The following is an 11148-nucleotide window of genomic DNA, read 5'->3' on the forward strand; positions in this document are numbered from 1 at the left end:
GTCCCTAAATACACGTGGCATGTCCTTGTCCAGCAGAGGGAGACTTTGTGTCATCGTTTATAAAGAAAGGAATACAGGCGTTATTGAGCTTTTTTTCATGTTTCTGCCATTGTCTGCTGTCAGCACTTCCGTAACTTACAGGAGAATGACGGATTTCTCTCAGTAAGCTTATATTAATGTGTTCTCATATATCAGTATAAAGTCGGGAGTTGTTACTGCTCTGTCCTTAAACCTGTAAACCCAGATGAATTATGATCTGAGGGTCTGTAAAAGCTCCAAGCGCCATGATCACTTTCATTAGACGCTGAACATCTTTGGATTTGAATATTCCTCACGCCCTCTTGAAGCCGCTACGATTTTGCCATAACATAACGGAAGAATGGAGCCTCTCTGAGCCCAGACTAACAGCGATTGTTCGTCGCTCCTCAGGGTTTGAACAACAAGAAGAGCCTTCCAACAGGGGGCGCTATGTTGCACTGCCTCGACAATATAGCCTCATTCATGGAGGCGCTGCCTATGGACTCTCCCAGCAACCTGTGGGCCACCATTTGCAACCAGTTCCAGACATTCTTGACCAAGCTGCCGTCCGTTTTACCGCTGAAGGTACCGCATTTCACAGTTACAGCGACGTGACGCATCTCCACTAAGTCCCACATTAAAAGGTGCCTCAAATGTGCCGTTTGAATCTTAGATCGAGTTCCCTCCAGCAGAATTCAATATACTTCTCACTTTCTTTTCACACAGTGTCCCCTGGATTCGAGCTTAAGAATCATTATTTGTTTGTTAAAGATTCCCACCATCAGCGCCACAAGGGTAAGCATCTTATGTTACTGACTGTAGGAACACATTTGAAATCAGACGTGACGCTTCTGGTTCCATTTTTCTTCTGCAAAGTCGTTGATATGTAGGCTCAAATGTACCAGCGGATGTAATAACCTTGACATCTTAATACGATAACTCTCTGAAACACTCGTATTCGTATTATTTACTGTACTTTTCACCGACAAACTTGATGATGTGCCAATAGGTCACAAACAGTGAGCCCTGCTTTAAATTTTTCAGTACCCTCCTCTACCCGTGATCAGGGTTCTTTATTGTGTTTCCTTATTTACAACGGGTCATAAATACTCACCCAGGGGGCTCACAATGTTTAGGCGTGTGCATAAGGCTCACCGAGTTGGGGGGGGTGGGGCGCTTTTCCACACAAAGTGAGGGAGTGAGAGGGCGTCGGAAAGAGAGAGAGAGAGAAAAAGAGAGAGAGATGCTGCTATGTTCCGATCCGAAACAGCGAGCTGTCTGGGTCGTTGGCATTTACATTTACTTTTCTCCAAAGCTCCAAAGCGACATACAGCTCAGGAAGCAAAAGTGCATTTCACCAGCGGACGGAGAGATACTGATGCAGATAGATGATCGTCAAAGTACAGTCACTCAGTCTAAAGTCACCGTTTTGGCCACCCCACACTAGACGCGTAGCTGCGAATAGAGCTAAAATAAAAATGCGAACCTGATGGCGAGTCCTGGTCCACTCTGTGTCATATTCAGCTGACGAACTTTGAGTAACGAGCCAATCCTCAATCCCAATTAAGTTTTTAAATGGGATATCCGCTGTATTTTGATCACCGTTTACGCATTATTTACGCATCTAGTAGTTGATGAGTCTCAAGCCGCGGACAACGGTTTTTTTCAAGAATACTTGTTTTAGACATGAATTTGTAAGATTAATGTACGTGCAAAAAAAAAAAAGTTGCAGGGTTTTAAGGGGTAGGGGAGGAGCACTGCTTCCCATCCACAGAAAAGCACACTTTGATGAGCTGAGCTGAGCTGCTATTGACCTTGACCGCCAATCACCCCATCCCTCCACAGAGCCTGTTGGAACCCTTCTCCAAACTGCTGAGCTTTGTGATCCAGTACGGCATCTTCAGTCTCTCTTACTTGATGGAGCTCTGCAGCCTTTGCTATCGAGCGTTCAACAAGGTATGCAAGGCTGAGGTACAAATATGTAAAGAGAAAGTGTGCTGATTGATCTCCATTATGTTTTGCCTGTGAAGAGAACAGTTTGTGCTTCTGCTCCTTAATACTGACGGAAAATTTAAGATAGCATGTTGTCCTAGCCTGTTAAAATGGACGTAAATATGCAGACATAGTGCAGGCCAAAGAATGAAACAATGCTATAAATTCGCATCCATCATCATTTTGTCTGTAGCCAGTGACATTCATCTAATTTGCAGCACCATTATGATACGTGCATTGTTCATTGGCCCAACCAGACACCAGGATGTGGGGTGGAGTTTTCAGGAGGCATGAGGGAGCATTCTGCACATGTTGAGAAGGTGGTGGAATTGTCTGTGGGTAGGGTTGGGGGGGGTGGATGTCGACAGACTCATCTGAAACCGTGCTTGGAAGTGTGATCTGGGCTCGGAGCTACATAAATCAGCTCCTCTTTCGGTCCGCCCCATTTCGGACTGTGGTTTGGCGGCACACGCGAGCCATCCCGACTGACACATTTGGACAGTTTCAGCTCTTTTTTCTTGCTCAATCAGTGTCATGAATCTCTCAGGCCCAGTGCAGCTTCCTTTCTGTCTCCTTCCTGATAGCTGCGTTCGGAAGAGTGGAATTTGAGACAGAGAGAGCCCTAGTTAAAGAGCCCACGCCCTAAGGCCTGCGGAGCATGGAGCTCGATTGGCTTTTTGCGTGCTTTAACAAGTAGGGGACGACTCATCATGATGCTCCAGTGATTCTGAAAGCTCTGACGCAGGCAGAGCATATAGCCTCACGATGTCACCGGCCTTGTTTCCCTGTGCACGGGTGTCCCCTTACTGCACAAGGGACAGCGGCCCCATGGCACGGCTCACTGAGTCGAGCGTCTTGCTTTCACACTCTGATCCCCGTTCCGCTCCTTGTCCAGGAGAGGGACAAGTTCTACATGTCACGCGTCGTAGTCCTGGAACTCCTGCAGGCACTCAAGTTTAAGTCCGCCCTCCCCGACACCAACCTGTTGTTGCTGGTCCAGGTGAGACTTTCTGTTAACTGCTGTCTCCACGTTATTGTTTGACACTGGTTCTTGCGGAAGTTTGTTGCAACCGTATTATGTTCAGAGACAATTGAAACTTGTGTAATCATACGCTATGTAATATCCCTTTTTATATAGTTTGTTTGTGCAGATGCTGGGACGAGACTGGCAGAGTCAACCATCCTCCAAAAACACATGATTTCATCGCTTCCTGGGGTGAGTGAAATCCGCAGGTATCCTGGTTAATGCCTTAAAAACCGAACTTGAAAATGATCTATAACGGCAAAGCTCTTGTTTGAATTACACTTTACTTGTATTGATTTAGGAGACACTCTTTACGACAGACAAAGAGTTTTAGACTCTTTGAAGCACCATCAGCTTGTCCAGTACCGCAGTTTTTGGTGACACACATGACACAAGCAGTTGCATATAGAGTTTTTTGGAGGTGTACAGGTGATTGAAACAAATGATGTGATGCAAGTTTATGGACCTTCTGGGATATCTAGAGAGGAGTGGGTCCAATAGAGGTGTGTTTTGAAACACTTCTTGAGCATTGAAAGGGATTTTGCAGCTCTGAGGGAATGTTGCTATGTGATTGCCAAGAGCTGAGGGAATCTAAGCAACATACAAACAATCAGAATGTAAACGTGTCCTTCCCTGCATGTGCAACATCCAGTTAGAGGTGATGAATGCAAAAAAAGATCACGAGTCATGTTAGCTGGACTATGACAGTAGAAGAACAGTAGCTGGACCTCAAATCCGCAACAATCCCAAGAACAATCCAACACACCGAGACAGGACTCAGGCCTTTTCCTGATATTGTGCGCCTCTCATTCATGGCAGGGCACAACGGCAGCCATGGAATGTATGAGGCAATACACAAGCGAGCTCCTGGACTTCATTGCGGACATGCACACGCTGACCAAGCTCAAGGTAGACGCACATGACCGTTGCAGTTCCAACAGAGATGGAATTTGACACTGGTCCCATGCAGTGATAGGGCATGGCAACTGACTGTAAATCTCAGTGTGGTTGGGGCAATCAAGTCTCATTGTCATTACTGAACGATCTAGAAAAGTAATTCTAAGATGGTTTCTTACTGAAAATATTTATTAAATGGATTTTTTTCAGGTTTTTATCTTTTTTGAGTGGCATATCTCAGTACAATATTTATTTCTTTAGTAGACAAAATCTGTATTAATGCAGCAGAATTCCTTTTTAATGGACCAGTATAGGATGGGAAATACTGCATAATGGCAAATGTGTCCAGTTTAGCAGACAAATTGTCTGCTACACAGTCGGCTGAACATAGCAAATAATGTAGATGAATGCACACGCATAAGTGAATCAAAGTCTAGTGCAAACTGACTTCGTTGCACTTAACCACTTTACCTAAACAAGCATATTGCTGCATCCTTGAGTGATTTGCCCAAGTTTTTCAGTTGTTTAAAATTCAAAAGCGTCTCTTCTTATGTTAATAATGATGGTGATCACACTTGATGATGTGTGTGTAAGACTTACCAGCACCATTATGTTGCATTTCTTTTTTGTGCGTTTGAGAATTGTGTGTGTGTGTGTGTGTGTGTGTGTGTGTGTGCTAGTGATGTGGGAATGAATAGTACATTTTTCCATTTAAAAGACTATAAATGGGGCATATAAAGATGATGTATGACTTCTGCAGAACAATTTGTGTCTATGAAGTAGCTGTTGAGTGTACTCAAGCCTACCAAGTTTCGTAGCAGTCTGCACAGATTCAGACATCTGAATGCTGCTTGGATCTATTCACTTTAGGTATCTTTTTATGTGGTACGAGAGCTTTGCCCTGTTCATTCTTGTCTATCTGAATCTACAGTCAACAGGTTCAGAATGTTAGTACTTGAACCTTAAACTGAGTTGTACTGTTTAAGAGGCATGCCCTTCTCGGTTGCATTACTTGTAATGCGATGACACCCCTAGAGCCACATGAAGGCCTGCTGTCAGCCACTCCATGAGGATACCTTTGGTGGGAACCTCAAGGTGGGACTGGCTCAGGTTGCTGCCATGGAGATCAGCAAGGGAAATCACCGTGACAACAAAGCAGTGACCCGCTATCTGCCATGGCTCTACCATCCTCCGTCCGCCATGCAGCAGGGGTGAGAGGTCATTTCTCGAACACTTACTGGGTACTGTGCACTGATACTAGGTGACAGTAATACTGAGAGTCTCGGTGGACATTGTGCAAAATACCAGCCATTGAACTGCGAGCCATTGAAGCTGCAGTAACACTGTATACAGCAGAAATTATTTTAGCAGCAGAAGGAGAATAAAGCAGTGTTTTTTTTTTTTTTTGGAGAAACTTAAAAGCAGAAAAAGCAGTCACAGGAGAATCAGAATGATTGGAGTAACGAGGTGCTGTAGGAGAACTGGAGTTATAGGAGCAGCAGTAGTCACAGGACAGTAAGACGTACTGGAATGAGAAGTCATAGGAGGAATAGTCACAGGAGTAGCAGAAATGACTCGGTTCTCTCCTCTTCAGACCGAAGGAGTTCATCGAGTGTGTATCCCATATCCGCCAGCTCTCCTGGCTGCTACTGGGGTCCCTTACGCACGGTGCTTTGCACCAGGGTTCCACTTCCTGCATGCCCATCCCACTAGATGCTGGCTCCCAGATCGCCGATCACCTCATCGTCATCCTGATTGGCTTCCCAGAGCAGTCCAAGGTAGGAGATGACAGTCCTCATCGCCACTAGACCTGCAAAAAGGAGTCTGGGCTCACATTCAGCCCATGTGTCCGGACAATTTGAGTTATTAGGCCCCATCACATTAATTCCAGTCTTGGCTGGCCAATGAACCAGTTCAGAACAGCAGGTATGCCATGTGAAGAGCTATAGGAGGATCCTCCCAGTTCCATGCCAACGGGTTTGCGCAGAGTCTGGAGGGAGAGCAGCTGTCACAGAGGAGGACGCTTTAATGGCCACCATTAATCTGAGCAGCAGAACAAAGCCCAGGGTTTCACAGCGCCTGTGATTTATGGAAGCAGCAGCGCACACGGTGAAATAAATGCCTGGGCCTTGACTTCCGAAGCTTAGCTGCCAGCAGCAAAAGTTAGAGAGAGAATTAATGAACAGACAAGCTGTCTATATGTAGATTTACATTTGATGCCTGGTGCTGCCAAAGGCGTACGGCAACGTGGCAGAATGGGTTCTTGAATTTTTGTACAAGGGGATTACTGCAGCGTACAGTTCCTGTTCCAGAACTGCGACTTTCGGAACAATTTGGCATCCACAGCAGCAGTTGGCTGCATCCCCGTTGAAATGCATTCAAAACAGCTGGCTTTGATGTCAGCCTCAAATGCTTTCTGTTCATGCGATCATGTTCTGGAAGTTCAAAATTTTTACTACTACTCTGTGGCACACTGTGCCAGCGCTTCGACGCTCCCTGTAGCTGAATCTCTGATCAGGCACGGTTTTTCGTAGTTCCTACTTAATCGAGGGGTTTGGGAATCTTTTATCTTACTGGCAATAATATTACTTTGCTTCTTTGGGGGAGTTTTACGTTCTTTGAAAAAGCCTACGAATTTGCTTTGCGGCAGTTTCATTTTAAATGCTATAAAGAAAAGTTACATTTGATTTGAATTTGATTTCGTTGCATTATGTCAAGATGAAGGGTTTGATGGAGGCACACTTGACAGGAGCTGTTCTTTGTGTTCTGTCCTTTCCTGTCTTGTCCTGTCCTGGATCCTGTGCTCCGTGTGCTCCGTCCTGCATCGCGTCCTCACCGAATCCCGCCCTGGATCTTGACGTTTCCCACAGACGTCTGTCCTCCATATGTGCTCTCTGTTCCACGCCTTCATGTTCGCCCAACTGTGGACCATCTACTGCGAACAGGCTGCTGCTGCCGCACCTGCTCTACAGAACCAGAATCAGAACGAGTTCTCGTCTGTTGCCATCCTCACTGGCATGGAGTTCTGGAGCCGTGTCACACCAAGCATTCTGCAGCTCATGGCCCACAACAAAGTGGTGAGGAACTCAGCCCCTGGACACCTTTGTGTTCTTGGTCTTCAACTGAATGCAGTTATGAAACTGGTTAAGGAAGCATCTTGGATTGAAATGCAGCTTCATTGATCCTATTTATACTTGCAACAAGCCACTACTGAGATTACAGTTTGCACACATATTTATTTTAAAAAGCCTTTCCTGTACAAGTGGAGGGTAAAGCCATTAAAGTGAGGCCAGACAGCAGGAAGGTCTTGGTAGTTAGCTTTGAATACCCTGCTATGTGTCTCCTTCCCCTTCCTCTACAGTAGACTACCTAGTTTATTGGGGAGGAAGTTTGTGAATGTGTGTGTGTAGGTGTGACAGTGAGCCTCTAGATGAATCAGTTCTTTTTTGCACTACGGCGTTTTCAGGACAGCCTTGAAGGATATGGTTGTTCCTGCTTTACTTGCTCCTCAGCACTGGAGTATCTTTGTTCTCCAGTGACAGTAAACTGGAGTCATGAAGGTGTGGTGTCCTGTGGAGCACACTTTACAGTCAGGTTTGTGATCAGATTCTTTCTCTGTCTTCCCCAGATGGTGGAGATGGTGTGCTTGCATGTGATCAGCCTCATGGAGGCCCTACAGGAATGCAACTCCACCATCTTTGTGAAGGTTGGTGGAACAGACTTGTGCAAGACGGCGTTGGGCAAGGCTTGGGTTGGGTGGTGGTTTCTCAGATCAAGACCTTTCTTTGACCAGGGCAGCAGGTACTAAGGGTTAAGGTTGTGGACATGTCAGCGAATGGTTTGAGTTCCCCTTAGCAGTTCTTATTATTAATTTGAATTGTTTCAAAAGAAAACATCAGGCTGTGAAAAAGATAGAAATTGTAAGTCATAAAATTCTGGTTTGTAGGCAGTGCAGCTTGAGGACCAACAATGTGTTCATTATATACAACAGAACTAAATCGGATCTATAACAAATCTGTATCTAGCATTTTAAGTCGTTTCAGAGAAAAGTTTCAGTTGAATGAATAAATGTAAATAGATATAAATGTAAGACCCAACTGATAAACTCTTCCTTCAACTCTTCATTTCTTCCTCCATCCATGATTTCTTAAACAGCTCTTTCCAATGTGGCTGCCCCTGATTCAGTCCAACTTGAAGGTAATTTAATTTTTTTCTTAGATCTGGATGCTGATGTTTGTCATTTTTATAGTCGAATTGCAGTTAAATGTATCATTTAATGTTTTTTTTATCGTTTACGCATTACGTAATTTAAACTTGAACAGGAAACAGGACAATATTCTAACTTTAAGATTTAATTTATGTAATCTATCTGTTGTGTAATGTTTGAATGGACATTGTCTGATTTTGATTTGTTACATTTGAATATCACCATGGTAACCATGCACTTAACGTCCTCTGCAGCATTTGTCTGCAGGATTGCAGCTGCGGCTGCAGGCCATCCAGAATCGCGTGAACCATCAGGGCCTGCAGGGCCTGTCGGGGTGTGGTCAACCAGGGGCTCCGCCCTCTGCCCTGCGCAAGTGGCTGCAGTGCACCCAGTTCAAGATGGCACAGGTGGAGATTCAGTCCTCTGAAGCGGCTTCACAGTTCTACCCCATGTGACAAGTGGATCTGGGCCATGTCCTCCCAGGTTCTGTAAACCTGGGGACAAGGTGATCCCAACCGAAAGTCTTTCCACCAAGCTTCTCGTCACTCGCCTTTGCACCTGCACTTTCCACATATCGTGAATAGCTCTCTGGATTGAACTGAACATCTAGCTGTGTTTCAGAGGCTCCGGCGATGCCACACGTTGCCTCACTGTCTAAGCAATAGAATGGTGACCCACCAGCGACTACAAGGAAGTGGGGCCAGATACCAGAGGATCAGAGTGTGCGTGGCCTTGTGGCTCCAGCAGGTTAAGCTCTCAGTATGACTTTCTCATTTGGGATTGGTAAGGGTGCAGCTGGAGGTGTTATCTTTGGGGGTAACAGGTGTGTTTCAAAGCATAGCCGAGAAGACGGCCCACCTGCTTGTGGGATGAAATGTCTCGTGCTGCCTTTCATCACAACACCCATGGTAAACACCCTCCCCCCTCTTGCTAGAGCCCTGGCATGTGGGAACCAGTGACAGCAAAGCAGCAGAAGAGAGAGACACTGTCCCAGACTGCTCTGTGTCCACACGTTCGGAAGCCACTGTGTCAACTCCCAGTTTTCCTTGCTGTTTGTCATCGAATAATGGAAATAATAACAGAATCAATTAAAAGTCACTTTTTCTGAGTAAACTCTGTCACTCATTTGCGTCTGTTTCATGCCTGCATTTGACAGATGGATTGAGAAGGAGGCAGCTTGTGGGAGGGGGTGGGTTGAACAGACACATACAAATATTATTGAACATGCCGCTGCGCAAACGTAGGAAAGGACACCTGTCCACCTGAAGTTACCTCTGTGGGTGGAACTGGGGCTCACAAAGTTCATTAACTACATTGTACGTGTCACTTGTGTCACGACTGTGGTGTTTGTGGTGCTTGCGGGAGAAGACAACTGGGACATTCCGAAATCCTGCCTGGAACAGTCAACCATTTGAATCATTCAAAATGAGTTAGCAGGGTCAAAAGGCCTCATTCATAGGACCTTTGATAGACCCAGCAGTAGATACCACTTCATCTTCATGCACCCAAAATGAGGTCTGGTTTATATCTGGACTCTGCTGGATTTTGTTGCATTTACAGAAGGTACCAAAAGTTGGGCTTGTCTTTGGTGGACTCAGCATTAGTTACCTTCGGGATCTCAAACTGTTAAAGCATGTCTAGCTTAGGCAAAACATAGCTGCTGCTCAACACTAAAGGCATGCATTTTCAGCAAGCCAACTTCTCGCCCACCCTTTCCCTCATCTTCCCAATCTTCAGATCTTCACAGTCCTTCCCCACCCAAGCAAGGGTAACTCAATAAGCAAGACAAATCCCATGATGAGGTCATCACCACTTCCCATCATGCCTTGCCCAATAACCCTTGATTAACCACCCTACAGCAGTTAGTCTGCACTGAATGAATGAAATATGGTTACGTCTGGCTCTAACGTTGTTTGCTCTTTGTAAAGCATGCTCAAAAGATTCAATTTGAATTGCAGAAGGTCCTGGAGCAGGAACAACGGAAGAACAGCCTACCCTGCTAGATGTAATTCATACTGTACATCAGCCTGCACTTTTCACTGCTTTGCTTGCCAAACTTCCCAACCTAAAGGGGAGAACAACATCTGTTGGACACATATTAGCATGAGTTATACAACAGATGCTGTTTAGCACATGATGCGGAGCGAGATCATAAAGGTTATTTTCATTTTCATAATATCGTGATTTTTCATAATATCCTGACTCAAGCATTATTTCAAATGACCCTCTAAGATGTCTTTGGAAACCAGGATTAATTTACACAACCTGATCTGTAATGGATGGAACAGAATTACTGTTGGTTTGGAATGTGTATCTGGATTCTGTAACATTACTGATGTCAGTGGCTACACAAATCATTGTAACTATTAGCATTTTTGTAATGTAATCACTTTCATTCTCTTATCTTATTATGATACAGTTTTCCTGTCAGGTAGTTATAGCGTGCCCTCTCGTGGATGCTTGAACTCATACCCTGAAACGGAAATGTCTATACAGGGTAAATGACACAAATATGAACCACAAAAATTTGTCTTATAGTGAACAACATTGTTTGTTCTCATGAGACATAATGGAAAGCTTTTATTTTGGAGATATTTGGGATGAATTAATGGATGAAATATAATAAATAGGTGTACTGTATATGTATACAACAGGAGGCAACAACAAATGGCTCTTGACATGTCGCAGGGTGCAGGGGAGAAAAGTAGGGTAGGAGTGGTGACGGAAGCATGGAAAGAGTTGAAGAAATGATCAGAAGCACAAAGCAGAGTAACAAAGAGAACTGAAGAGCTTGGAAAAGACAATGTTGAGATGGCTGTCCGCCTTGTGAGCGGCAAAAGACTGACACGTAGGGAGGTCAGAGGACAGTGGAGAGTCGTCCACCGGGAGGGAACTCAACAAAATGTCAAGGTTCTGTGTGAAGTACCTGGGGGGCAGGTGGAGGACATACACAGAGAGTGTAGATGGGGCAGTAAAAGAGACGGCGCAGAAATTGAAGATGGAGAGAGAT

The 11148-nt window shown here is 45.0% G+C and overlaps 1 protein-coding gene across 4 annotated transcripts in view; it reads left to right on the top strand.

Moving 5' to 3' along the window:
* unc79 (unc-79 homolog, NALCN channel complex subunit) overlaps window positions 1–9231 on the top strand; it is a 46727-nt gene extending 37496 nt beyond the window's left edge. For all 4 annotated transcript variants that reach the window (XM_018727583.2, XM_018727585.2, XM_018727582.2 and 1 more), the window contains 12 exons: window positions 430–603; window positions 745–813; window positions 1864–1974; window positions 2906–3010; window positions 3149–3226; window positions 3854–3943; window positions 4967–5142; window positions 5526–5709; window positions 6802–7008; window positions 7560–7637; window positions 8087–8128; window positions 8393–9231. In XM_018727583.2, coding sequence (XP_018583099.2) covers window positions 430–603; window positions 745–813; window positions 1864–1974; window positions 2906–3010; window positions 3149–3226; window positions 3854–3943; window positions 4967–5142; window positions 5526–5709; window positions 6802–7008; window positions 7560–7637; window positions 8087–8128; window positions 8393–8593 — 1515 coding nt within the window. In that variant the 3' untranslated portion in view covers window positions 8594–9231. The remainder of the gene's footprint in view (window positions 1–429; window positions 604–744; window positions 814–1863; window positions 1975–2905; window positions 3011–3148; window positions 3227–3853; window positions 3944–4966; window positions 5143–5525; window positions 5710–6801; window positions 7009–7559; window positions 7638–8086; window positions 8129–8392) is intronic.
* The last annotated feature ends 1917 nt before the right edge of the window (window positions 9232–11148 follow it).

The sequence above is a fragment of the Scleropages formosus genome, chromosome 15 (genome assembly GCF_900964775.1).
Source record: "Scleropages formosus chromosome 15, fSclFor1.1, whole genome shotgun sequence".
In the NCBI taxonomy this organism is placed as follows: domain Eukaryota; kingdom Metazoa; phylum Chordata; class Actinopteri; order Osteoglossiformes; family Osteoglossidae; genus Scleropages; species Scleropages formosus.